The sequence below is a fragment of the Oncorhynchus mykiss genome, chromosome 3, assembly GCF_013265735.2.
Source record: "Oncorhynchus mykiss isolate Arlee chromosome 3, USDA_OmykA_1.1, whole genome shotgun sequence".
Classification (NCBI taxonomy): Eukaryota; Metazoa; Chordata; class Actinopteri; order Salmoniformes; family Salmonidae; genus Oncorhynchus; species Oncorhynchus mykiss.
In genome coordinates, this window is record NC_048567.1 from 49,529,978 (window position 1) to 49,557,881 (window position 27,904).

A 27,904-nucleotide genomic window follows, 5' to 3' on the forward strand; every position below is an offset into this window, starting at 1 on the left:
TGTGATTTAAACATAACCCTAACCTTAACTTCTAATCGTAACCACACTGCTAATTCTAAACCTAACTCTAACCTTAAATTAAAAGCAAAAAGCAGATTTTTTTTTTGTTTTCAAGAATGTTTACCATAGCCAATTTAGACTTTGTCGATGTGTTAACTAGTGACAACCAAGCAGAGGAGGGAGGGGCGCTGTACTACACGAACTTTATCCATAACCCCGGGAAAACAACAGAACCATTCAGCAGAGAATCCTGAGCGAGGTGTAGTGGAACGTGGAGACAGCGGCACAACATTGGACTATAGTGGTACCATTTGCTTCTAGCGCAATGGTTCTCCCAATAAGATATATTCCAATTCATGTGGCACTTTTTTGTTTGCTAGAATGGACTCCTATATCAGCCTTCAACCTGGATACCTTGAATGTCCTGAGGAAAGACGGGGAACCGGGCAGTTTATTTGGATTCTCTCTAGCCATGCACCGGCAACTTATTCCTTCAGATAAGAGAATGTAAGTTTAGTTTTTTGTTGTTGTTGATATTGTTGTTGAATTAGTTATGTAACATTTATTAGGCTTACACTTCGTGTGGGTAGGTTAGGCTACTTATTGTGCGTCTCCGGTCTCCATTTTACAGTAACGTTAGTTGGAGCGTTCATCACTTGATGTATGGTAGCAGGTCCATTGACCAAATTCCGGTGGGACCGTTTTCTTGTCAAGGGAGGAGAATATTGTGCATTTAAAACGATACTGTGCATTTAAAAACGTTTCCTATTAACGCAACGTTCCACAATTGTTTCGTTATGGAGAGAAATTAACTATTTCTATTCGTACATGGTTTTTAAATATTTTAAAGTGAAACATTTAAACATTTTTTTTTACTCTATGTTTTGGAGACCTACGTGTTGAATGCGTGTTAATAGGCTAGAAGCACAATGAGTATTTATATTCAGTAGTGCGTGGGTCCAGTCATTGTGTGTTTCAGAATACCCTTTGACAGGGTCCTTGCTACAAATTAACAATGGAAAACCAGAGGTAACGAGCTTTGTCACTGGAGAAATCATGCATGTTAATGACATTTGTTCAAAAGAAAGTGACTCTATCCCCCAAATGAGAGGTTGAGATGGGGACATCTGAATATGAATAGGAAATATGTAAGGACATTAAAAAGTGAATACACACGGGATATCATACGTTTTTTTTCATAGTATGAGACACTGTATTGCGCACCCAGATGTTTATTGAAAAGTATATTATCACTGTTATCATTTCAGAAGAATTTTGGTGTCAAGTAACCAACAGCATCACTTCTGCTGTTTTTTTTCTTACAAATAGATCTGCCAGCAACTCCATTATTGTGCACTTATTTAATGAGTTCATAACATGGTTATTTATTTTACCTTTATATTATATATAAACCCGAGTTTATAACAAATGGTTGTCATTCTACTAAATAGCAACTCAGGCATCTGCAGTGGTGCAACCATGGTTTTATCTATTCACCTGTAATCCATTCTCTGATAGTTTAGATTAATTCCTCTGAAAAGAGGAATGATTGGTGACCTGATGTAATTGTCCCAACTGAGAGTGGATGAGTGTGGCATGGGTCGGGGTGAATTATTGGTTTAGGACAGGGTGCTAAGGGCAGTGGCCCAGACAGAACACACTGTGCATAATTTAAAAACATTGCAGCCATGAACATTGAATATATTTAGATAAAGAACAATCCATGAAGTCTAACTTTATCAAATAAAGATGTATTTTAACTATGGTCAGCATTGCTTTATTACCGAAAGAGCAAAATATTTTGACATACCTGACATTTAATAATGATTAGTAATGGTAATGATAGATAGGATGGGCACCATCTGTGTGTAACCTGTGATTCATTTCATTTAGCAAACCCTGAGGTGCCAGGAAAGTTAGGGGTGAGTGCACTGATCCAGTGCGGGACAAAACCATGCCTCACAGGTGTGTGTTCCAGCTACCCACCAGAAGAACAGGGCAGGGGGATGGGCTCTGCTGCATGTCATATCCACACACATACTGTAGCCAGGGTGAGCTTAGCTGAGCTCCAACAAGCAAGCACACATTTGGTGGCAGCCAGAGGGCACTTGCTGCAGTACATTAGAGATGCAAAGGCCCAGTCTGCAATGCACTGATAACAACATTTTGGCCAGGATTCCTTAGATCACTCAGATTGCCCTTCTTTTGCTTAGATCCTGACTTAGATCCTGCTTTGAGGAATGCAATGTGAACCTCTCCAGGTACGGCAGTTCTTGGTATCACTATTAACACATTTACTACATGTTTATCACCTACAACACCAGAGATTTTTAGGTTAAGCAATATGGACCCACAGTTAAATTATTATAATTAGCATATACAGTAAGAGGATGCAGTTAAGCATAACCATAGTGTCATTTGAAAGGGAACACGCTTGAGGTTAAGTGCTTTGAATAAAGGTTAGAATAAGACAGTTAAAATGCTCATCTTAGACAAAATCATGCCTTTGTGCCCATAAATGGATAGGGAGTGGAAACAGATGAACAACACAACTTTAAAACGTTTTTTAATGCTATTTTCAAAGCACATTTTCACCGTAATGGCTGCTGTAAATTACTAGTTAAAAAAAGTTGAATGTCCTACTTGTATGTTAATGTTTTACAAGTGTGTGTATCTCTCTGCTTGTCCAAGAAATAAGTTCAAGAGAAGCCTGCTGATGGCCCAAAGCAGCAGTCTCTAAAATATATAGTGCATTTCATGGTATTTGTTGGACAAACAGAAGCTTGGTATTTCTCAGGAGCCTGGCAGTTGGCTGTGTCCCAGTCAATTTCAAAGGGAAGCTAGAGTTCCTTGGTTGGGTAGAGAGAGAGCCACTGATTTATTAACAACGATAGAAGAGCTCAAGCCTTGGTGTTTTGAAAAGCCACACACATTGGGATCAGATTTACGAAGCAATGTCATTTCGGAAGAATAACAATTCAAACAAAAAGTCAAGTCAATGTTAGGAGAATGACAAACATTCTAGTAAATCTGTCCCTGTCTTCTACAGAACTCTGAAGGCTAAGAAGACGTGTGGAAAATTAGCCATTTGCCTTTATGACAGTTTCCCCTCCCTGTTGGGTTCTTGTCCTTGGTTGGTTGTTACAAAGAAGATAGTATCATAAAAAAAATGTGTAGGCCTATCCGTTTTAGGTCATTGAGACCAGAAGGGAAACACAGTGTCTTGTAAACATTTTGTCTGTAATCAGTGCTTTACTTGAACTGAAATAGGTGCCGGTACTCATTTTGGGTGCCGGTACAGTTTATCTTTAGGTGCAGGAGCTCCACAATACTTTTGATGTAATATTCTAGGAACAGGAGCTCAAGCAGTAGAACATTTGAGGTACCGGTACTCAGCTCTGGTGAGCTCCTGCCCAAGTCAAGAACTGGCTGTGATCTCAAATGTAAATCCTCATGTGACCTTAGATAATGAACAAACCAAGTGAAAGCAGAGTTGATCACAAAGATAGTTAATGTGTAGCCCTGGCTAACAGCTGTGATGCTCATTAACCCGCTATGTCTTTACACAGCTCAGAAAACCAAATGTCAACGCAAATATTTGTGAAACCAATCGACAATTGACTCTTATTTATATTTTCCCCCACCTAGAGCATCTGATATTCACAGTCAGTGGCGTTAATGGAAAATGCAAATCTGGCCAAATTATCAGCAACATTTATTTGGGAACATGAATTAATTAATAATGTTAGCAACTCATTTATTGGCTATTGCTTGTACTGAGTGACCACTTCCTTTTTAGTACATTGGGGCTTGGAACAATTTTTTTAAAGGAGCATATTGTAGTCTATTATGATGAGCTGGCCATACTTATTGGAGCAGCGGGTGTGTCTATATAACAGACTAATATCCTCACTGTCTGAACTCAACTCAACCAAAGTGATTAACTCACTTACCCTTCCTCTCTAGTTAGATAACCTTCGGTGTCTAGCACCGATTGTGTTAAACTGATTTGAACTCAAAACAACCTCAAGCCCTTCAGGGTCTTATTGCCAATGTCTCTGTGCACTACAACACCAGTCTCTGTGCACTGCAACTCCCCAATGGTTGCATTGAAAGCACAACCTCGTTTTAAGTGTGATACACTAGAGTATTTTCCTTCCTTCTAATTATGTAGTTTCCTGTGGAGTGGAAGTGATAAGTAGAGCTCTACCCTTTTCCATTTGACACTGTATATTAGGGCTCCCAAGTAGCGCAGTGGTCTAAGGCACTGCATTTCAGTGCAAAGGGCGTCACTACAGACACCCTGGTTCAAATCCAGGCTTTATTACAAGCGGCCATGATTGGGAGTCCCATAGGGTGGTGCCCAGTGTGGTCTGTGTTTGGCTGGTGTAGGCCGCCATTGTAAATAATAATTTGTTCTTAGTTGACTTGCCTAGTAAAATAATAATATACACTACCTTTCAAATTTTGGGGGTACTTAGAAATGTCCTTGTTTTTGAACAAAAAACACATGTTTGTTGTCCATTACAATAACATCAAATTGATCAGAAATACAGTATAGACATTGTTAATGTTGTAAATGACTATTGTAGCTGGAACCGGCTGTTTTTTTAATGGAATATCTAAATAGGCGTACAGAAGCCCATTATCAGCAACCATCACTTCTGTGTTCCAATAGCACATTGTGTTAGCTAATCCAAGTTTATCATTTTAAAGGCTAATTGATCATTAGAAAACCCTTTTGCAATTATGTTAGCACAGCTGAAAACTGTTGTGCTGATTAAAGAAACAATAAAACTGGCCTTCTTTAGACTAGATGTGTAACGGCATTCAGAGGTGGAAGAAGGAGAGGACCAAAGCGCAGTGTGGTTAGTGTTTATCTTTTTAATAAGAAACTGAACACTTCAAAAATAGATAACAACAAAGTGACAACCGAAACAGTTCTATCTGGTGCAGACACACAAAGACTGAAAATAACCACCCACAAAACACAAAGGAAAACAGGCTACCTAAATATGGTTCTCAATCAGGGACAACGATTGACAGCTGCCTCTGATTGAGAACCATATCAGGCCAAACACAGAAATAGAAAATCATAGAAATACTAACATAGACAACCCACCCAAGTCACGCCCTGACAATACTAAAACAAAAGACAAAACAAAGGAACTAAGGTCAGAACGTGACAGTACCCCTCCCCCAAAGGTGCGGACTCCGGCCGCAAAACCTAAACCTATAGGGGAGGGTCTGGGTGGGTGTCTGTCCGTGGTGGCGGCTCTGGCGCGGGACGGGGACCACACTTCCCACAGTTTTTGTCCGCCTCCTCAACCACCCTCGTGGCCTCTTACGAGCGGCGATCCTTGCCGCCAACCTCCTACTGGGGACCCTAGCCATGGGTCCCGAATAGACGGGAGATTCTGGCAGCGCCGGACAGGCGGGAGACTCCGGCAGCTCCGGAGTGAAGGGCAATTCTGGCATCGCCGGCGTGACAGGCAGCTCTGGCAGCTCCTGACTGAATGACGGCTCTGGCAGCACCTGGCTGACTGACGGCTCTGGCAGCTCCTGGCTGACTGACGGCTCTGGCAGCTCCTGGCTGACTGACGGCTCTGGCAGCTCCTGGCTGACTGACGGCTCTGGCAGCTCCTGGCTGACTGGCGGCTCTGGCAGCTCCTGGCTGACTGACGGCTCTGGCAGCTCCTGGCTGACTGACGGCTCTGGCAGCTCCTGGCTGACTGATGGCTCTGGCAGCTCCTGGCTGACTGACGGCTCTGGCAGCTCCTGGCTGACTGACGGCTCAGGACAGACTGGCGGCTCAGGACAGACCGTCGGCTCTGGCGGCTCAGGACAGACCCGAGGCTCTGGCGGCTCAGGACAGACCGGAGGCTCTGGCGGCTCAGGACAGACCGGAGGCTCTGGCGGCTCAGGACAGACCGGAGGCTTTGGCGGCTCAGGACAGACCGGAGGCTCTGGCGGCTCAGGACAAACGGGAGACTCTGGCAGCGCTGGAGAGGAGGGAGACTCTGGCAGCGCTGGAGAGGAGGGAGACTCTGGCAGCACTGGAGAGGAGGGAGCACCTGTAGGCAGAAGACGGAGAGACAGCCTGGTGCGGGGGGCTGCTACCGGAGTGCTGGTGTGTGGAGGTAGCACCGGATAGACCGGATCATGAAGGCGCACAGGAGGTCTCGAGCACCGAGCCTGCCCAACCCTACCTGGTTGAATGCTCCCCGTAGCCAGGCTAGTGCGGCTAGGTGGAATAGCCCGCACTGGGCTGTGCTGGCGAACCGGGGACACCATGCGTAGAGCTGGTGCCATGTACACCGGCCCGAGGAGACGCACTGGAGACCAGATGCGCTGAGCCAGCTTCATGGCACCTGGCTCGATGCCCACTCTAGCCCGGCCGATACGAGGAGCTGGGTGGTACCGCTCCGGGCTATGCACACGCACCGGGGACACCGTGCGCCTCACGGCATAACACGGTGCCTGCCCGGTCCCTCTCTCTCTCCGGTAAGTACTGGAAGTTGGCGCAGGTCTCCTACCTGAACTCGCCACACTCCCCGTGTGCCTCCCCCCAAGACATTTTTGGGGCTGCCTCTCGGGATTCCTTCCGCGCCGCCGTGCTGACTCCATTCGCCGGTATCCCTCCTCACACTGCTCCAGAGAATCCCAGGCGGGCTCCGGCACTCTCCCTGGGTCGACCGACCACCTGTCTATCTCCTCCCAAGTTGTGACATAGTTCGGATCTCGCTCCCATGTCCAGGAGTCCTGCGACCGCTGCTGCTGCTGCCCGTTACCACGCTGCTTGGTCCTTTTTTGGTGGGTGGTTCTGTAATGGCATTCAGAGGTGGAAGAAGGAGAGGACCAAAACGCAGTGTGGTTAGTGTTCATCTTTTTAATAAGAATCGGAACACTTCAAAAATAGATAACAACAAAGTGACAACCGAAACAGTTCTATCTGGTGCAGACACACAAAGATTGAAAATAACCACCCACAAAACACAAAGGAAAACAGGCTACCTAAATATGGTTCTCAATCAGGGACAACGATTGACAGCTGCCTCTGATTGAGAACCATATCAGACCAAACACAGAAATAGAAAATCATAGAAAAACTAACATAGACAACCCACCCAACTCACGCCCTGACAATACTAAAACAAAGGAACTAAGGTCAGAACGTGACAAGATGAGTATCTGGAGCATCAGTGTAATGATGTGCACTGAAAGTCAGGAAGCAAGTTCAGGGAGTGAGTGTTTTTATAAATAAACGCAAAATAATACAGAACAAGAAACACGCACAGACATGAAACAGAAATGTAAACAATGATGACTGGGAAAGGGAGTGACATATATAGGGAAGGTAATCAGGGAAGTGATGGATTCCAGGTGAGTCTGATGACACGCAGGTGTGCGTAACGATGGTGACAGGTGTGCGGCATAATGAGCAGCCTGGTGACCTAGAGGTCGGAGAGGGAGCACACATGACAATCAGCATTTGTGCGTTCGATTACAGACTCAAAATGACCAGAAACAAAGAACTTTCTTCTGAAACTCGTCAGTCTATTCTTGTTCTGAGAAATGAATGCTATTCCATGCGAGAAATTGCCAAGAAACTGAAGATCTCTTCCACTGGCCAGTCCTCAACTGGCAACTTCATTAAATAGTCCCCGCAAAACACCAGTCTTAACGTCAACAGTGAAGAAGCAACTCCAGGATGCTGGCCTTCTAGGCAGAGTTCCTCTGTCCAGTGTCTGTGTTCTTTTGCCCATCTTAATATTTTATTTTTATTGGCCAGTCTGAGATATGGCTTTTTCTTTGCAACTCTGCCTAGAAGGCCAGCATCCCGGAGTCACGTCTTCACTGTTGATTTTGAGACTAGAGGTCGAACGAGTATGATTTATCAATGCCAATACCAATACCGATTATTGGAGGACCAAAAAAAGCCGATATCGATTAATCAGACAGTTTATATATATATATATTTGTTAAAATGACAATTACAACAATAATGAATGAACAATGAACACTTTTATTTTAACTTAATATAATACATAAATAAAATCTATTTAGTCTCAAATAAAGAATGAAACATGTTCAATGTAGTTTAAATAATGCAAAAACACAGTGTTGGAGAAGAAAGTAAACGTGCAATATGTGCCATGTAAAAAAGCTAACGTTTAAGCTCCTTGCTCAGAACATGAGAACATATGAATGCTGGTTGTTCAATATTCCCAGTTAAGAAGTTTTAGGTTGAAGTTATTATAGGAATTATGAAACCAGAGTCTCTGGTAGCACAGCTAGCGCTGCGATGCAGTGCCCTAGACCACTGCACCACCCGGGAGGCCCGTATTTCATATATCTTTGACTATTGGATGTTCTTATAGGCACTTTAGCATTGCCAGCCTAATCTCGGGAGTTGATTGGCATGAAGAGCGCTGTGCATCAAGCATTGCTAAGAGCTGCTGGCATACACAGTAAAGTGCTGTTTGAATGAATTCCTACAAGCCTGCTGCTACCTACCGCTTCTCAGTCAGACTGCTTTATCAAATATCAAATCATAGACTTAATTATAATATAATAAACACAGAAATACGAGCCTTAGGTCGTTAATATGGTCAAATCCGGAAACAATCATTTCTAAAACAAAACGTTTATTCTTTCAGTGAAATACGGAACCGTTCCATATTTGATTGAACGGGTGGCAACCCTAAGTCTAAATATTGCTTCAATGTCATGTCATAATTATGTAAAAGTCTGGTAAATTATTTCGAAACGAGCCAGGCGGCCCAAACTGTTGCATATACCCTGACTCTGCTTGCAGTGAAAGCAAGAGAAGTGAAGCAATTTCCCTAGTTAATATTGCCTGCTAATATGAATTTCTTTTAACTAAATATGCAGGTTTTAAAAAATATACTTCTGTGTATTGATTTTAAGAAAGACATTAGTGTTTATGGTTAGGTACATTTGTGCAAAGATTGTGCTTTTTTCGGGAATGCGCTTTTGTTAAATCATCACCCTTTTGGCGAAGTTGAAGTAGGCTGTGATTCGATGATAAATTAACAGGCACCACATTGATTATATGCAACTCAGGACAAGCTAGTTAACCTAGTAATATCATCAACCATATGTAGTTAACTAGTGATTATGCGAAGATTGATTGTTTTTTACAAGATAAGTTAAATGCTAGCTAGCAACTTACCTTGGCTCCTTGCAGCCACAAGGTCCTTTTGACGTTGCACTCGTGCAACAGGTGGTCAGCCTGCCACGCAGTTTCCTCGTGGATTGCAATGTTATCGGCCATAATCGGCGTCCAAAAAGGTTGATTTACCGATTGTTATGAAAACTTGAAATCGGCCCTAATAAATCGGCCAATGCCAATTAATCGGTCGACTTCTAGTTGAGACTGGTGTTTTGCGGGTACTATTTAATGAAGTTGCCAATTGAGGACTTGAGAGGCGTCTGTTTCTCAAACACTCTAATGTACTTATCCTCTTTCTCAGTTGTGCACCGGGACCTCCCACTCCTCTTTCTATTCTGGTTAGAGCGAGTTTGCGCTGATCTGTGAAGGGAGTAGTACACAGCGTTGTACGAGATCTTCAGTTTCTTGGCAATTTCTCGCATGGAATAGCCTTCATTTCTCCGAACAAGAATAGACTGACCAGTTTCAAAAGAAAGTGCTTTGTTTCTAGACATTTTGAGCCTGTAATCGAACCCACAAATGCTGATGCTCCAGATACTCAACTAGTCTAAAGAAGGCCAGTTTTATTGCTTCTTTAATCAGCAGAACAGTTTTCAGCTGTGCTAACATAATTGCAAAATGGTTTTCTAGTGATCAATTAGCCTTTTAAAAATATAAACTTAGATTAGCTAACATGCCATTGGAACACAGGAGTGATGGTTGCTGATAATGGGCCTCTGTACGCTTGTGTAGATATTCCATAAAAAATCTGCCGTTTTACAGCTACAATAGTCATTTATAACATTAACAATGTCTACACTGTATTTCTGATCGATTTGACGTTATTTTAATGGACAAAAAAGGTGATTTTCTTTAAAAAACAAGGACATTTCTAAGTGACCCCAAACTTTTGAAAGGTAGTGTATATATTGAACATGTTAATGCATCCTTTTCAAAACAATGAATTGGATACCGCCGTGAATAGCTATGTACGTCGATGATTTGGTTAGGATATCTCCACAGTGAAACCAGAGAAAAGGCCATTGAATTGTACATGCCAGGCCATCTGTGCACATGTAACCCAATAGACCGCTTGCAGCAGTTTTCTCTCAGACAAGACACTCAAAACCAAGTAGAAATCGTGGCTTTTCTTGGAACACACTGTACAGTAGTATGTATATGAACTCTTTGCACCAGATCTAACAGGGGTTTTGTTCCTATCTGAGCTTTCACTGAGCAGGATCTCTGCTTAAATCCAGCACGCCTAATTCTTGTAATGGCCTGGCTGATATAACAAGCCAACTCCAGGCCAGTGCCAAGTGTTGGTGTGGGTAAACGGATACAGTTAGAACAGCTGCAGGGGTCCTGGGGACTGTGAGTGTGTGGTGGTGGGGGTAGCGTCACACATGTGAACAAAGGATGCACCCATAATTTGGTCACCGCTATTCATTTCCTGTTAGTCTGTAACCAACCATTCTGTTGGTTGATCTGCCATGCTTTGACATGGTCTCTGTTTTGACTTTCTTTGCTCTTCCTATTGTCTTTTAGACTTCTTGACAGGGATAGGGATATGGCTTCCCATGTATGTCCGAAAATGTCTAATTTCCCGCAAATGTAACTTGTTGGCAGTTCGCTACGAAGAAGGTAGCTTAGCGGTAGCTTATATCACATCACAGTGTTCCCATTACTTCTCTAGGGCATTCAGATCTATGAAGACCATAGGGAAGAAAGTTTCAGAAGCTCCAAGTAGCAGTTTTGACCTTTTGTTTCTAATTGCTTTGTCATTCCGAATGAGTTTATCTACATCAGAAGCTGTTTAGTAGTCAATATGACAGGGTGGATAAGGTGCTTGTCCATAAGTCATCAGAAATTAGCAGCTTGTTTACATGTGTGCACCAGACTTTGGATGCAAAGGCTGAAGTGTTGCGTGTTAATGTCAATATTACTCTTCAGTGATTTGCCGAATTATCACTGAGGAGCCATGCTGAAAACCTTTTCTTGCAGATACAAATCCCTATCTCTGTGTTACTATCTCTGCATTGATGTGTTGTTTCCCACCTAATATAGCTCTATACTATGCTCTATACTCAAAAATGGTTCTTCGCTTGTCCCCATAGGAGAACCCTATGGTTCTACCCGGAACCAAAAATACTTATCCTATGGGGACAGCCGCAGAAACCTTTTGGAACCTTTTTTTCTACAAGTGTATGGGGTTGTTTTCTCCAGGGTTAAGTGAAAGTGTGATGTGCAAGAGTAACATTACAATAAATAAATTAGGATTCTGAAAGCCCTCAACTATATACATTCTAACTGTGCCTAGCACTGAAGCTCAGCTGCACTGTGAAATTGTAGTTACGATCTTTGTATTGACTAAGCTCTTATTTGCATTTCACTGGCTGTTGATAGAAGGGAGGGGACAGAATTTGGGCTTCTATCTTCCTCTTTCCCAACAGGCTTCCTCTTGGGAGTTCTTGTTTGTTAATTGGAGGTCTATGACACTATCCAATGAATCAATAGGGGGTTTACGGAAGAGCCTGTGGAATCATGCAGAGTGGAGGAAGAGGGTGAAGAGGATTCCCTGACCCCCTTTGAGGAAATTCTTACAATGTTTCCATTGGATTCACACTGTGGTCCACGATCACCCAAATGTGTTCTCCATTAGATCGGTCCCTAAGCAGTTGAACAGAGGACTTGTACTGTATGGACTGTAGTACATTTCCCTAATTGCATTACAAAACGACTTCCTCTAGTTAATATGCAATAGGCCTATGCAATATTTTCTCCCAGAGTGAGCCATTCTCATATTGATGCTTCTGCTCACATTTTTCTCAGTGCTCCCTGGTATGGGCTGTGGTTCTCACTCACTGTTCAGGCTGGAAAATGTGACCCAGAGTGGTCCTGCTGAGGTGTTTCTCTCACTGTGGTTGTTCAACAATGCGCAAGCTGCCTGTGTGTTTCCCTCTATAGTGTTAGTCTAACAGGAACACTTTTTTCATTTAGTGAAGTGCAAGTACAGCCAATTCCTAAAAGCCCTGCTAAGATATTACTTGAAATGTTTCATTCCAATATCTCATTCAGTCACAGGTCTTATAAAGCATTGTGCATAAATATATGGGCTCCTGAGTGGGCAGCGGTCTAAGGCACTGAATCTCATACCTACACACACCCTGGTTTGATTCCAGGCTGTATCACAACCGGCCGTGATTGGGAGGCCCACAGGGCGGCGCACAATTGGCCCAGCGTGGTTAGGGTTTGGCCGGTGTAGGCCGAATTTGTTCTTAACTGACTTGCCCAGATAAATAAGTAAATACAAATGTGAATGGCTATACAAATTATTCAAGCCTTTAACGTATTCACACAGGCCTATTGTCCCCCGGCGGTTGTTAGGATTCTCTGAGGGACTGGGAGATGATTTGGATAAGTTGTTGTCAGTGAGCTAATGTTGTACAGGACAATCACATTATTGAATATGTTGCAAATTAGATTGTCGGCTCTACTGTTGCTCTGCCTATTGCTCATTATATTGCACAATAGTCTACTCTACTACATACAGTTGAAGTCGGACTTTTACATACACTTAGGTTGGAGTCATTGAAACTTGTTTTTCAACCACTCCACAAATTTCTTGTTAATAAACCATAGTTTTGGCAAGTCGGTTAGGACGTCTACTTTGTGCATGACACAAGTAATTTTACCAACAATTGTTTACAGACAGATTATTTCACTTATAATTCACTGTATCACAATTCCAGTGGGTCATAAGTCTACATACACTAAGTTGACTGTGCCTTTAAACAACTTGGAAAATGCCAGAAAATGATGTCAGGGCTTTAGAAGCTTCTGATAGGCCAATTGACATAATTTGAGTCAATTGGAGGTGTGTACCTGTGGATGAATTTCAAGGCCTACCTTCAAACTCAGTGCCTCTTTGCTTGACATCGTGGGGAAATCAAAAGAAATCAGTCAAGTCCTCATAAAAAAAATTGTAGACCTCCACAAGTCTGGTTCATCCTTGGGAGCAATTTCCAAACGACTGAAGGTACGACGTTCATCTGTACAAACAATATTACCTAAGTATAAACACCATGGGACCACACAGCTGTCATACCGCTCAGGAAGGAGACGCGTTCTGTCTCCTAGAGAGGAACGTACTTTGGTGTGAAAAGTGCAAATCAATCCCAGAACAACAGCAAAGGACCTTGTGAAGATACTGGTGGAAACAGGTACAAAAGTATCTAATTCCACAGTGAAACGAGTCCTATATCGACATAACCTGAAAGGCAGCTCAGCAAGGAAGAAGCCACTGCTCCAAAACTGCCATAAAAAAGCCAGACTACGGTTTGCAACTGCATATGGGGACAAAGATCGTACTTTTTGGAGAAATGTCTTCTGGTCTGATGAAACAAAAATAGAACTGTTTGGCCATAATGACCATCGTTATGTTTGGAGGAAAAAGGGGGATGCTTTCAAGCTGAAGAACACCATCCCAACCGTGTCGCACGGGGATGGCAGCATCATGTTGTGGGGGTGCTTTGCTGCAGGAGGGACTAGTGCACTTCACAAAATAGATGGCATCACGAGGCAGGGGAATTATGTGGATGTATTGAGGCAACATCTCAAGACATCAGTCAGGAAGTTAAAGCTTGGTCGCAAATGGGTCTTCCAAATGGACAATGACCCCAAGCATACTTCCAAATTTGTGTCAAAATGGCTTAAGGACAACAAAGTCAAGGTATTTGAGTTGCCATCACAAAGAACATTTGTGGGCAGAACTGAAAAAGCATGTGCAAGCAAGGAGGCCTACAAACCTGACTCAATTACACCAGCTCAGGAGGAATGGGCCATAATTCACCATACTTATTGTGGGACACTTGTGGAAGGCTACCCGAAATGTTTGACCCAAGTTAAACAATTTAAAGGCACTGCTACCAAATACTAATTGAGTGTATGTAAACTTCTGACCCACTGGGAATATGGTGAAAGAAATACAAGCTGAAATAAATAATTCTCTCTACTATTATTCTGACATTTCACATCCTTAAAATAAAGTGGTGATCTTAACTGACCTAAGACAGGGAATGTTTTACAATGATTAAATGTCAGGAATTGTGAAAAACTGACTTTAAATGTATTTGGCTGAGGTGTATGTAAACTTCCGACTAAATAGATCATGAGAATCTCTTTTTTTTGTCCCTAGCCACCAAAATAATTATTTTGAGGACTGACAGCCAGTTGATATACAAATTGTTTGTATTTGTGTCTCAAAGGGCATGTTCCCAATTATTTTAAAACGCTTGAGACAGTATTATGAATGCTGGATGTTTGTCTGGCAATTTGTATAGGCACACAGTAATGGACATGTGTTTGCCAGTTTGACATGGTTTATGTCATTCAGTGCAGTCCTGGGTACTAAATTGACTGCATCTAATCCCATGTCTAAAAATGGTCAGTATGAATTATTGAATAGAACAGCTGCAGTATAGGATTACCAAACATCTCTGACATCTGCTATTGTCACAGTACATTAATCTACAGACCATACATATCTTAAAGATACAGTCATTGGATTTTTCTTAGACTGTTGATTGGAGCACCAAGAGCCAAAGCTCTGGCCAACCAGAGAGCCAACATAACCGGAGGCCTGTACAGTTGTGACATCACCACAGAATCCGATGACTGTGATCGCATCGATTTTGACAATGAAGGTGAGGTGTTACTCATATCTGTTTCTCTCTCTGTTTCTCTCTCCTACACAACATATGAATTAACACGATGCTTTATTATTCACAATATACTGTAATTGTAATAAATTATTCTAAAGCAAGAATAAAATAAACATCCTGATTCCTTCTGATGAATTTCCACAGAGGATGTGAGAGTTGAGAACAAGGAGAACCAGTGGATGGGGGTGACAGTTAACAGCCAGGGCCCCGGAGGGAAGATTGTGGTAAGTCAGTGTCCGAGGATATACTGGTTGGTTTCCTGACCAGGTTCATTTTGCTTTGTATATCTCACATGTGAAACTTCGCGTTAGATCTACAGTATTCATTAGCTGAGGATCTGTCTTACTTGGTGGATGTTAACCTGATTTCATTATACCCTGATGAAGACAGCTTGTCTGTCAAAACGTTGGTTATTTAGGTTGTTCAATTATTGCATCGGAGCTCCTAGAGTGTGCGGCTCTCTTTTTCTTTTTCAAGTGTTCTCCTCCGCTAGCCAGCATCTCGCCTAAACAGGTGTGCATTTCTCTCGCCTCCAGATTAACCTGATTCCACTGTCTTGTCATTGCAGACCTGTGCTCATCGCTACCAGAGACGTCTGTTTGTGGACACTGCTCAGGAGTCCCGTGACATCACAGGCCGCTGCTACGTCCTGAGTCAGGACCTCACTATTGATACGTCCTCTGATGAAGACGGAGGGAACTGGAAGTTCTGTGAGGGACGTGCCAGAGGCCATGAGAGGTTTGGCTCATGCCAGCAGGGTCTTGCTGCCACATTCACCAAGGACTACCATTACGTGGTGTTTGGAGCGCCTGGCGCCTACAACTGGAAAGGTAGGAGTCTGTTCATAAGGCAAGAACTTAAGTTGTAGTTGCCAAACCTATTTACTTTGAAAATGGGTGTTCAATGTTTTGATTTGAATGTCAGCTGAATGAACCATGTAGTAATTGTGACTTACATTGCCCTCTAGAGGTAAAGAAAGGCATTGCAACATTCTTCATTTGACATTTCCATACTGTGCTTTAATTGAATTTTTATTTCACTTGTAGAATAAATTCACCCAATTAGATTTAGCTTGTGTCATTATTGTTTTGTTGAGGGTCATATTTAAGCCAGCAGCATTCCATTGACATCTTCACCCCTCACTCTCAACCACTCTAGGCATTGTACGTGTAGAGCAAAAGAACAACACTTTGTTGGAAAAGGGATTTTATGATGACGGACCTTATGAAGTTGGAGATGAGAACCGCTTGGATCCTGACCTGGTGCCTGTGCCTGCTAACAGCTACCTAGGTGGGTACAGTAGGTCTGAACCTTGATTGTGGGAATCATGTGTTTTGTGTGCTTAGGTATCCTGTTCATGACCAGTTTGTCTGCTGCCAACCCTGATCAGTTTGTGTATAAGTCGCCTTCTCTGCAGGTCAGCTTTGAGAGAACTCTAGATGTGACGACCAATACTTACTTAGGTTTGTGACCCTCGAGGTGCCTAAAACATTAACCATTCCATCTCCATGATGGCTAACTAGTGAATGGTTTATAGTGTGAATATTTAGCATGTCATTATTTTAACATAATGCTTGAATGCACTGCAGTTATTATTACTGGTATAATTATGTGTGCATCAACATATGTTTTCTAGGTTGCGTCAAGATAACATGACTAGTATATTTATTTGTGTTTTTCTTTACATCCCAAATTCACTCATTTATCCATGAAATATGCATGATCTGTATTATAGACCGTGTAAGAGATATACCTTGATTCCTGTTATTTCACGTTGCAGGATTTTCCCTTGATTCTGGCTTTAGCATCACCAAGGGGCATGGCCTAACTATTGTGTCTGGAGCACCACGAGCCAATCACTGTGGGGCTGTGGTCCTGTTGCGAAAAGAGAATGAAGCGTCAGCAAGACTCTCCCCAGAGTACATTCTAGAAGGGCCTGGACTGGCATCGTCTTTTGGATATGATGTAGCTGTGGTCGACCTGAATGGAGATGGGTATGTGGCACAAGTTCACTTCTACTTTCCCAGTTGTGGCTTATCCATACATGATGTAATCAAACCTACATGGATATTGTAAGTTATGATTCAATCTTTTTTTAAATGTTTTTTTTTTTTTGCATCCCAGGTGGCAGGATATTGTTGTGGGAGCCCCTCAGTTCTTCATGAAAGAGGGAGACATTGGAGGAGCTGTTTATGTCTACATCAACCAGGCAGGAAAGTGGGCCAAGATCACCCCAATCCGCCTCAATGGAACCAAAGACTCAATGTTTGGGCTGGCAGTGGAGAACATCGGTGACATCAATCAGGACTCCTATCAAGGTGGGAACCTGGTATCTGTTCTTGTTTCTGGCCTTTTCTGTGCTTTTTCCACCAAATCACATAGCTAAATGGCTTCTCTTTTACAGACATTGCTGTTGGAGCGCCCTACGCTGACGCTGGTGCAGGAAAAGTGTACATTTACCATGGTTCTGCTAATGGAATCAACACCATGCCTGCACAGGTTGGTTTTGCAGTGTTTTATTGGTTGTGAATATCCTTGTTGACATAGTGAAATGACATCTCTGCTGCATCCTATTTGTATTTGTCATTTCAGATCCTTGAGGGAAAGCCCAACAACATCAGATTATTTGGATATTCTCTGGCTGGGAACATGGACTTAGATAAGAATTCCTATCCTGATATAGCCATTGGGTCGCTCTCAGATACAGTACTCGTTTACAGGTGATGATCTTGTTAGGCTATCTATAGCAGTCTAGTTTCGACCTCACAAATCCATTTCAAGATAACACATAACAACATTTTTTTTTTTAGGGCAAGGCCAATTATTAGTATCAAGAAGGATGTCAAAATTACTCCGAAGGAAATTGACTTCACAAAGAAAACCTGTGGCAACAGTATCTGGTAAGGTGTTGATGGGATTTGATGACTACTCATGTTTGAATATCTGTCTGACATCTTTATACTTCTGTACATTTGTTTGCTAATTTAATTGAATTGACATCCATTTGTTGTCTATAGTTTGACCGTGGAAGCATGCTTCACCTATAAAGCAAACCCTGCATCCTACAGCCCAAAACTAAGTAAGCAAAGCTTCTCTCTCTCCAGTAACCCCACCCCAATTGGGATCATTTGTCGTAGTCTCGAAATTACTGAATCCATTTGTCCTTACATAATACATACTGTTGTCCTGGAATGTTTCCTTACAGCTATCCGCTATGCATTTGAGGCTGAAGCAGATCGCAGGAAGCAAGGGCTGATCTCTAGGGTCCTGTTTCTGAACAAGTCTCGCACCGACCAGGACTTCCAGTCCACCGGATTTCTGGACCTCCGGGGACAAAACAAAAGAGCGTGTACCAAGACAAAAATCAGACTGCAGGTACAGAGGAGTTGATGCACAACTAAATTGTGAAAAACTAAAAAGAACCACTTACTCAACATTTCCAACAGAAAATTATGCACAAGTGAAATATCTATGTATTAATACCGACCTTTCAAGTAACTATTCATAAGTGGTCTACAACGTGTCCATCAATGTAGCCAGCGTATAGAGTCACTGCTGGCGTATAGTTGTCTGACGTGTAACCCTCTTGAGATTTTAGAATAACACCTAGAATGTGGCGAGGGAGACGGTGTACTCATCATGGTTGTGTTCTCTGTCTGTAGGATAACATTAGGGACAAGCTGCGTGGTATTCCCATTGAGGTGTCAGTGGGAATCCAGGGTACCAAGCGTCAGAAGAGGCAGAACGCTCTCCCCCAGCTTGTGCCTATTCTTGACCACTCCCAGCCAAGCAAGGTCGTCACTGAGGTAATCATACTGCTTCAGAGCTGAGAGAGGATCTCCATGTCCCCATTGTTGCATATACTTCACGATGCCGTTGAATGTCTCAGGGCGAATGGAATTCAGTAACGTTTAGAATGGACTTAATGTCAGATGCATTAGAAATATGCTTTTTATGTATTGTGCTTCACTACAGGTTAACTTCTTAAAGGAAGGATGTGGAACTGATAATATTTGCCAGAGTAATTTACAACTGGAGTACAGATTCTGCTCCAAAGAGCCCAACCAAGAGGTGTTCCCCCCGTTACAGATGTGAGTATGAACAAACATTCTTAGTGCATATACAGTGCCTTGCGAAAGTATTCGGCCCCCTTGAACTTTGCGACCTTTTGCCACATTTCAGGCTTCAAACATAAAGATATAAAACTGTATTCTTTTGTGAAGAATCAACAACAAGTGGGACACAATCATGAAGTGGAACGACATTTATTGGATATTTCAAACTTTTTTAACAAATCAAAAACTGAAAAATTGGGCGTGCAAAATTATTCAGCCCCCTTAAGTTAATACTTTGTAGCGCCACCTTTTGCTGCGATTACAGCTGTAAGTCGCTTGGGGTATGTCTCTATCAGTTTTGCACATCGAGAGACTGACTCTTTTTCCCATTCCTCCTTGCAAAACAGCTCGAGCTCAGTGAGGTTGGATGGAGAGCATTTGTAAACAGCAGTTTTCAGTTCTTTCCACAGATTCTTGATTGGATTCAGGTCTGGACTTTGACTTGGCCATTCTAACACCTGGATATGTTTATTTTTGAACCATTCCATTGTAGATTTTGCTTTATGTTTTGGATCATTGTCTTGTTGGAAGACAAATCTCCGTCCCAGTCTCAGGTCTTTTGCAGACTCCATCAGGTTTTCTTCCAGAATGGTCCTGTATTTGGCTCCATCCATCTTCCCATCAATTTTAACCATCTTCCCTGTCCCTGCTGAAGAAAAGCAGGCCCAAACCATGATGCTGCCACCACCATGTTTGACAGTGGGGATGGTGTGTTCAGCTGTGTTGCTTTTACGCCAAACATAACGTTTTGCATTGTTGCCAAAAAGTTCAATTTTGGTTTCATCTGACCAGAGCACCTTCTTCCACATGTTTGGTGTGTCTCCCAGGTGGCTTGTGGCAAACTTTAAACGACACTTTTTATGGATATCTTTAAGAAATGGCTTTCTTCCTGCCACTCTTCCATAAAGGCCAGATTTGTGCAATATACGACTGATTGTTGTCCTATGGACAGACTCTCCCACCTCAGCTGTAGATCTCTGCAGTTCATCCAGAGTGATCATGGGCCTCTTGGTTGCATCTCTGATCAGTCTTCTCCTTGTATGAGCTGAAAGTTTAGAGGGACGGCCAGGTCTTGGTAGATTTGCAGTGGTCTGATACTCCTTCCATTTCAATATTATCGCTTGCACAGTGCTCCTTGGGATGTTTAAAGCTTGGGAAATCTTTTTGTATCCAAATCCGGCTATAAACTTCTTCACAACAGTATCTCGGAACTGCCTGGTGTGTTCCTTGTTCTTCATGATGCTCTCTGCGCTTTTAACGGACCTCCGAGACTATCACAGTGCAGGTGCATTTATACGGAGACTTGATTACACACAGGTGGATTGTATTTATCATCATTAGTCATTTAGGTCAACATTGGATCATTCAGAGATCGTCACTGAACTTCTGGAGAGAGTTTGCTGCACTGAAAGTAAAGGGGCTGAATAATTTTGCACGCCCAATTTTTCAGTTTTTGATTTGTTAAAAAAGTTTGAAATATCCAATAAATGTCGTTCCACTTCATGATTGTGTCCCACTTGTTGTTGATTCTTCACAAAAAAATACAGTTTTATATCTTTATGTTTGAAGCCTGAAATGTGGCAAAAGGTCGCAAAGTTCAAGGGGGCCGAATACTTTCACAAGGCACTGTACATTCTGGGATGTTCATGCTAAGATTTGGAAAAAGAAAACCATGAATCTGAGGAAGAGGTATAAGGCAATGTTTTGTTTTTATCCAGGCAGAATGGGCTACCAGTGATCTCCCTCAGTGATCAGAAGGACATAGCTCTGGAGGTGACAGTGAAGAACAGAAATGGGGATGATGCCCATGAGGCTAAGCTGGTGGGGATGTTCCCTAATGCTCTCTCATTCTCCGGCTTTCGCTCTCAGAAAACTACGGTAAGTGGAGGGACACTGGATTATTTCAGCATAGATTTGCTATCAGTCAAGTAACAACATTGTAATGGGCTCTTGTTCTCCAGAGGGATAAACCGGTGCTTTGTTTAGCCAATCAGAATGGCTCCCAGACAGAGTGTGAACTGGGGAATCCATTCAAAAGAGATTCAGAGGTAGGCTATGAAGCAGTATTACTTTACAGTATTTTTCTTATTCTGTCATTGTGTGGCTCACTCATGGTGAAGGTTATTTAATATTTGGATGCAACGTGTTTCCAGGTTACTTTCTACATAATCTTGAGCACTGCTGGTATCTCTCTCAATACCACCGAAATCGACATTGACCTTGAGCTTCAAACGTAAGTAGCACTATAGTTTTCGCACAAACGTGACTGATGACTGACTTGGTGGCCTTGTAAAACACTTTTTTTTGTGTCATTTCTCTTCTTTCAGGACCAGTACACAGGAAAGAACGGGCAGTCTGAAAGCAAGGGCAAAAGTAGTGATTGAGATGTTACTTTCTGTTGCAGGGTAAGTATTCAAACATTGACACTTTTTGACTACTGCATCAATTAGTTTTGAAAGCTATTGTGAGCAATGTGGTCCTCTAACATGTGGTTTGTTTATCAACAGAGTTGCGAGACCTTCCCAGGTGTATTTTGGGGGCGATGTGCAAGGAGAGAGTGCCATCAAGACAGAAGAGGAGATCGGCAGTTTGATCGATTATGAATTTAGGGTAATTATCGTTGTCTGCTTATCTCACTGAGTTTCTCAATATAACTTGATCTGAGGTTAGAGGACTGATCTGAGGACTGTGATGTTGAAAATGTTAATACCTCCAGATAATCAATTTGGGTAAGCCGTTGAAGTCCTTTGGCACAGCCTCGTTGAACATTCAGTGGCCCAAAGAGAATGTGGATGGGAAGTGGCTGTTATATCTGGTTAAGATCAGCACCACTGGCCTGGAAGAGATCCCCTGCTCCCCAGAAACTGAGATCAACTCTCTCAAACACATTCAGGTAATACTTTCCTAATGCAGTTTCACTGTACTCTATGCATTTTTGTAGAAGCAAAAAATGTCCAGAGATGAGGTTTTAAAACACTTAATGAAATTCTAGTTTGAAATACTAACTTGTGATGTTTTTTTTTTTTAGGAGTCTAGCACATCTAGGAAAAAGCGTGAAGCTGGAGGCAAAACATCTGGAGGCAAAATCTCTTTGGTATCAGACCAAAGAAAGCACAAGATTTTGGTAAACACACTTTCATTTGCATTTTAAAAATTTTTTTTATCAATAATGACAGCTAGGTTGTCTGACAAAAAGTATTTTCCTCTCAGATGTGTGGCAATGGCTATGACTCTAGATGTGTGGTGATCAAGTGCCCTCTACTGGGCTTGGACAGTAGTGCAGTGATTTCTCTAAGGTCCCGTCTGTGGAATGCTACCTTCCTTGAGGTGAGAAACAACATGTCTGTTGCTATTTGCTTTTCAAAATAGTCCTAAATAGCCGTTACGATTGATTCGGACATTCTCTAACATTGAAAACCTTTATTTTGAAACAGAATTACGCGTCTTTGAACTATCTTGATATAATTGTGAAAGCTTCCATCAGCCTTGATGCTCCTGCAAAGAATATGGTCCTCAGGAATGCTGAGACTCAGGTGAGTTGCACAGTCCACTCACACAATGACTCCTTCACTGATCAATACAACTAAGAGTTTCTATGTAACAAATCAAAGTACACATTCGGTTTCTTCTTGTGCCCATGCAGGTGAGAGTCACAGTGTTTCCGGAGAAGGCAGTAGCCCAGTTTGGTGGAGTCCCATGGTGGATCATCCTCGTGGCTGTCCTGGCTGGTATTCTGATGTTGGCGTTGCTAGTGTTTCTACTCTGGAAGGTAAGGACAGTCTAGCTGCAACACATTTACTAATATATTCACTGTGTTGTACTCTGCTATTAGTAGACGCATGTAACAGTGAATCATTATTCATTCAGGTGGTAATCATAACATACAGTGATTAGAACGTACCTTTCTGATAAAAAATGGATTTTATTCACACTTGCGGTGTTACAGTATATTTCCATTCTCATATTGATTCTCATCACCCTTGCTCTCCTTAAGTGTGGTTTCTTCAAGAGAGCCCCACAGTATGATGCAGCGTATCACAAGGCACAGATCCATGTTCAGCCCTCTGACAAAGAGGAACTCACTACTGAGGCATAGTGCCTGATCTCTGCACTCAGACCTGGGGTAAAATGGACATTGCAGACAGCATGGAGTGTGGGCTTAACAAAGACTAACTCACTTTGGCTTTAAAGGAAATGCTTACTTCCGAAGCTACTTCCGAACGTCTCGTGTGAAAATATTTGAAGGGACACACTCCCATACTCCCTAAGTGAATGCACTTTATGTATCTAGTCCCCCCCCCATTTGAAGGTGTCATAAGTCTTGGACAAATTCGCTTATTATATATTAAGTAGTCAAAAGTTTAGTATTTGGTCCCATATTCCTAGCACGCAATGACTATACCAAGCTTGTGACTCTACAAACTTGTTGGATGCATTTGCAGTTTGTTTTGGTTGTGTTTCGGATTATGTTGTGCCCAATAGAAATGAATGGTAAATAATGCATTATATCATTTTGGATTCATGTTTATTGTCAATAAGAATAGAGTGTGTTTCTGAACACCTCTACATTAATTTGAACGCCACCATGATTACGGATAATCATGAATGAATCGTGAATAATGATGAGTGAGAAAGTTACAGATGCACAAAGATCATGCCCCCAAAACAATTTGGTGAGAAAGTTAGAGGCATAAATATCATACACCCCCCCCCCCCAAAAAAAAGCATGATATTTATGCCTCTGTAACTTTCTCACTAAAACTTTTGACTAAATTGAATACACGATAAGTGAATTTGTCAAAATACTTATGATACCTTCAAATGGGGGGGACTAGATACATAAAGGGATTTTATTTCTAAACTGTAAAACAGATATGAATGAAAACACCCTAAAAAAAAGGGGAAAATCTGTACTGTCACCTCATATAAAACATTTGATCTCAAAACCATAATGATGGAGTGTGACACCAAATTAAAAGTTTTAGCTTCACTGTCCAAATAAATACGTATGGGAGTGTACTATATCTGGTCATTGGAATCGATCTAATTTGAATATGTGCAAAGAGTATGCACTATTCAGATACAGTATCTGTGTGTTTGAATTTGGTCAGCATTTCAAGTTTTTTCCCCCGAATGAGCAGATATTCGATTTCCCTTAATTTTCAAACCTATTTAACTTTTTATCCCAGCTTCTTTATTTTTCTAGGTTTCTGCTTTGCCCGCCTGGCTGTTTGGAAATGCTATTTTGAATATTACTCTTTCCAAGGGAAGCATGCTCTCTCACAAATCACTCTCTTTGCATTGCCTCTGATTTGCTTGAGCATTATATTTTATAAGTGTTGTATTTATATGTGCAGGTTGATACAAGTCTCATTTATAATAATGTACAGTGGGGCAAAAAAGTATTTAGTCAGCCACCAATTGTGCAAGTTCTCCCACTTAAAAAGATGAGAGAGGCCTGTAATTTTCATCATAGGTACACTTCAACTATGACAGACAAAATGAGAAAAAAAATCCAGAAAATCACATTGTAGGATTTTTTATGAATTTATTTGCAAATTATGGTGGAAAATTAGTATTTGGTCACCTACAAACAAGCAATATTTCTGGCTCTCACAGACCTGTAACTTCTTCTTCAAGAGGCTCCTCTGTCCTCCACTCGTTACCTGTATTAATGGCACCTGTTTGAACTTGTTATCAGTATAAAAGACACCTGTCCACAGCCTCAAACAGTCACACTCCAAACTCCACTATGGCCAAGACCAAAGAGCTGTCAAAGGACACCAGAAACAAAATTGTAGACCTGCACCAGGCTGGGATGACTGAATCTGCAATAGGTAAGCAGCTTGGTTTGAAGAAATCAACTGTGGGAGCAATTATTAGGAAATGGAAGACATACAAGACCACTGATAATCTCCCTCGATCTGGGGCTCCACGCAAGATCTCACCCCGTGGGGTCAAAATGATCACAAGAACGGTGAGCAAAAATCCCAGAACCACACGGGAGGACCTAGTGAATGACCAGCAGAGAGCTGGGACCAAAGTAACAAAGCCTATCATCAGTAACACACTACGCCGCCAGGGACTCAAATCCTGCTTAAGCCAGTACATGTCCAGGCCCGTCTGAAGTTTGCTAGAGAGCATTTGGATGATCCAGAAGAAGATTGGGAGAATGTCATATGGTCAGATGAAACCAAAATATAACTTTTTGGTAAAAACTCAACTCGTCGTGTTTGGAGGACAAAGAATGCTGAGTTGCATCCAAAGAACACCATACCTACTGTGAAGCATGGGGGTGGAAACATCATGCTTTGGGGCTGTTTTTCTGCAAAGGGACCAGGACGACTAATCCGTGTAAAGGAAAGAATGAATGGGGCCATGTATCGTGAGATTTTGAGTGAAAACCTCCTTCCATCAGCAAGGGCATTGAAGATGAAACGTAGCTGGGTCTTTCAGCATGACAATGATCCTAAACACACCGCCCGGGCAACGGAGGAGTGGCTTCATAAGAAGCATTTCAAGGTCCTGGAGTGGCCTAGCCAGTCTCCAGATCTCAACCCCATAGAAAATCTTTGGAGGGAGTTGAAAGTCCGTATTGCCCAGCAACAGCCCCAAAACATCACTGCTCTAGAGGAGATCTGCATGGAGGAATGGGCCAAAATACCAGCAACAGTGTGTGAAAACCTTGTGAAGACTTACAGAAAACGTTTGACCTGTAATTGCCAACAAAGGGTATATAACAAAGTATTGAGATAAACTTTTGTTATTGACCAAATACTTATTTTCCACCATAATTTGCAAATAAATTCATTAAAAATCCTACAATGTGATTTTCTGTATTTTTTTCCACACATTTTGTCTGTCATAGTTAATTACAGGCCTCTCTCATCTTTTTAAGTGGGAGAACTTGCACAATTGGTGGCTGACTAAATACTTTTGTGCCCCACTGTATATTTTCTCTTGCCAGTGTGGATTTTTCAAACGCTCAAAGCATGATGACAGCGTTCCAAGATACCATGCCGTACGGATCAAGAAGGAGGCTTGTCAGTTTAAAGACGGAAAAGCCAAGCTGGATTCCTTTGAGAAAAAGCAGTGGATGACAAGCTGGAATGAGAACGAGAGCTACTCATGAGACACTTGACTGTTGGGATACGGTCAGATACAATATCCTATTTTTCTAAACATCCAATGACTGCATTTTGGGAAGCAAACTACAAAATAAACGTTTTCTATTCTCCCCAAGGACTCTCAGATGGAAATCTATCCTGTGTTGCATCTGAGGAAATTAGAAGCATCGCGTCTTACATTTGGGTAGAAAAAGGAAATTGGGACTTTGAAATCCATTATCTGCCACTGATAAATTTTTTTAATGACATGATGAATTGAGTTTCAATCTCCAATGTTTAGCTGTAGATAATCTTTCTGCTGTGTTCTTTTGCAGTCAGTTTTATCCAATCTCCATATTGTATAATCCCTGCAATGAATTGACTGGAACATTCTGTATGTTTTGTATATATTTAAATACTTTAGCACACTGTATATTTATTTTTGTCATTATCTGTATAAAAAAAAAACAGATATGCATTGGCCAAAGTCTTTTTACATTTTTTTTTATCCCAAGTTACTTTTCAGTATAATAAGTAAGGGTAAATGGTACTGCTGATTTTCTAGTGCTGCACAGACTTAAAAGTAGCTACAGGTATTATGTGAATAATATTGTAATTGGGACTCATTCTTTGCACTTTGATTATTCAAAAAAAGGTATGTCATTTCTACACAAGTCAAACAGGTACAAAGTTTATGCAATGCCTCTCAATTCCCGAATTAGAAAAGAATAGCACCTTTATGAATATTTCTAAGACAGTTATGTCAGTTATGAGTTTGAGATATTTAACTGATTCCCACCAAACCTCTGTTTATCCAATACAGTGCCCCTGTCAAAGCCATTTCATATACGCAAATACTGTACTGGGTGATACTTCAGTAGCATGCAGCTGGGAAAACTGGAGCTTGAAAGAAGCAGTAAAATGCAGTTTATTGTTTCGCTAATTTTATTTGAGCATTCCTGAGTAAGAAGGAAGGCACTCAGTAATGGTATTTGTTATGTGTGTCTTGAAGGTTGAGATGCCACCTGACATAAGAATCATAATACAAACCCCCAAAATGCCGACTTCGGAAAGTGATCTTCTTGATGAATGCTGTCTGTAGGCCTAACAGACTTCATTTGATACGGAAGCTATTCAAAGGGTAATTGCTGTGGAATGGTGATCAATGAGAAGCATTAGGTGCTTTCACACTGCACCTTAGCTCAGGGTTAACAAATGTTTGTGTGAACACCGACTAAGCTAGCCCAGGGCCAGTCTAGCCTGGGGCTAAGAACAATGCAGTGTGAAAAGGCCTATTTTGTACTAGGCCTACCTAAAACATGCTTTGAAGAAAAAAAAAATGTAAGTCTCATCACTGGCTCGTCATTCATTCCTCTAGTCAGATGTTTTGAATACTGTGTTTTGTGACAAATTGCAATAAAAACAGAATAAATGGCTCAAAGTTATTTTTTTTTGGGGGGGGGGGGGGGGGGGGGGGGGGGATGTGTTTTTTTGCATACTTTAGTCTCCCTGAGACAACCTCTGAGAATGGGGTGACAGCCAGTGTCTGCCATTTTCAACAGCAACCCGGGAGCATAAGGTTTAACTGCTTTGCTCAACGGCACGTCGACTGATTTTTTACCTTGTCGGCTTGGGATTCGAACTAGCGACATTTTGGCTACTGGCCGAACACTTTGTGTGCTTGTTTTGATTAAATAAATGCTTAAAAAGTATATAGACTAAGGAAACAGGCACTTCTGAGTCTACTAAAGTGCCATGTGTGACATCAAGGACCCTGAACCAAAG

The 27,904-nt window shown here is 41.9% G+C and overlaps 1 protein-coding gene across 3 annotated transcripts; it reads left to right on the plus strand.

Annotated features, from left to right (window-relative positions):
- Positions 1–27,560, plus strand: itga6a (integrin, alpha 6a). 3 transcript variants are annotated; one of them, XM_021597163.2, is made up of 26 exons: positions 1–507; positions 14,753–14,880; positions 15,043–15,122; positions 15,467–15,728; positions 16,057–16,188; positions 16,679–16,892; positions 17,023–17,216; positions 17,303–17,397; positions 17,491–17,618; positions 17,709–17,798; positions 17,916–17,977; positions 18,104–18,273; positions 18,561–18,704; positions 18,874–18,989; positions 20,732–20,891; positions 20,975–21,061; positions 21,167–21,246; positions 21,341–21,418; positions 21,521–21,623; positions 21,730–21,906; positions 22,042–22,137; positions 22,224–22,340; positions 22,448–22,546; positions 22,657–22,782; positions 23,008–23,136; positions 25,981–26,180. In XM_021597163.2, the coding sequence occupies exons 1-25, from the start codon at positions 326–328 to the stop codon at positions 23,107–23,109; spliced, it is 3,222 nt and encodes a 1,073-aa protein (XP_021452838.2). In that variant the 5' UTR covers positions 1–325; the 3' UTR covers positions 23,110–23,136; positions 25,981–26,180. The 3 variants fall into 3 exon arrangements, with proteins under 3 accessions (XP_021452838.2, XP_021452837.2, XP_036830319.1); XM_021597162.2 differs by lacking the exon at positions 23,008–23,136 and having other exon boundaries at positions 2–507; positions 25,981–27,560; XM_036974424.1 differs by lacking the exons at positions 1–507; positions 14,753–14,880; positions 15,043–15,122; ... (1 more) ...; positions 16,057–16,188; positions 23,008–23,136 and adding an exon at positions 16,212–16,361 and having other exon boundaries at positions 25,981–27,560.
- The last annotated feature ends 344 nt before the right edge of the window (positions 27,561–27,904 follow it).

Coding starts and splice junctions, on each gene's coding strand:
- itga6a (XM_021597162.2), top strand. CDS start 326: ATGGTTCTCCCAATAAGATATATTCCAATTCATGTGGCACTTTTTTGT. Junction 508..14,752: donor ATTCCTTCAGATAAGAGAAT/GTAAGTTTAGTT, acceptor GATTTTTCTTAG/ACTGTTGATTGGAGCACCAA. Junction 17,978..18,103: donor ATCCTACAGCCCAAAACTAA/GTAAGCAAAGCT, acceptor GTTTCCTTACAG/CTATCCGCTATGCATTTGAG.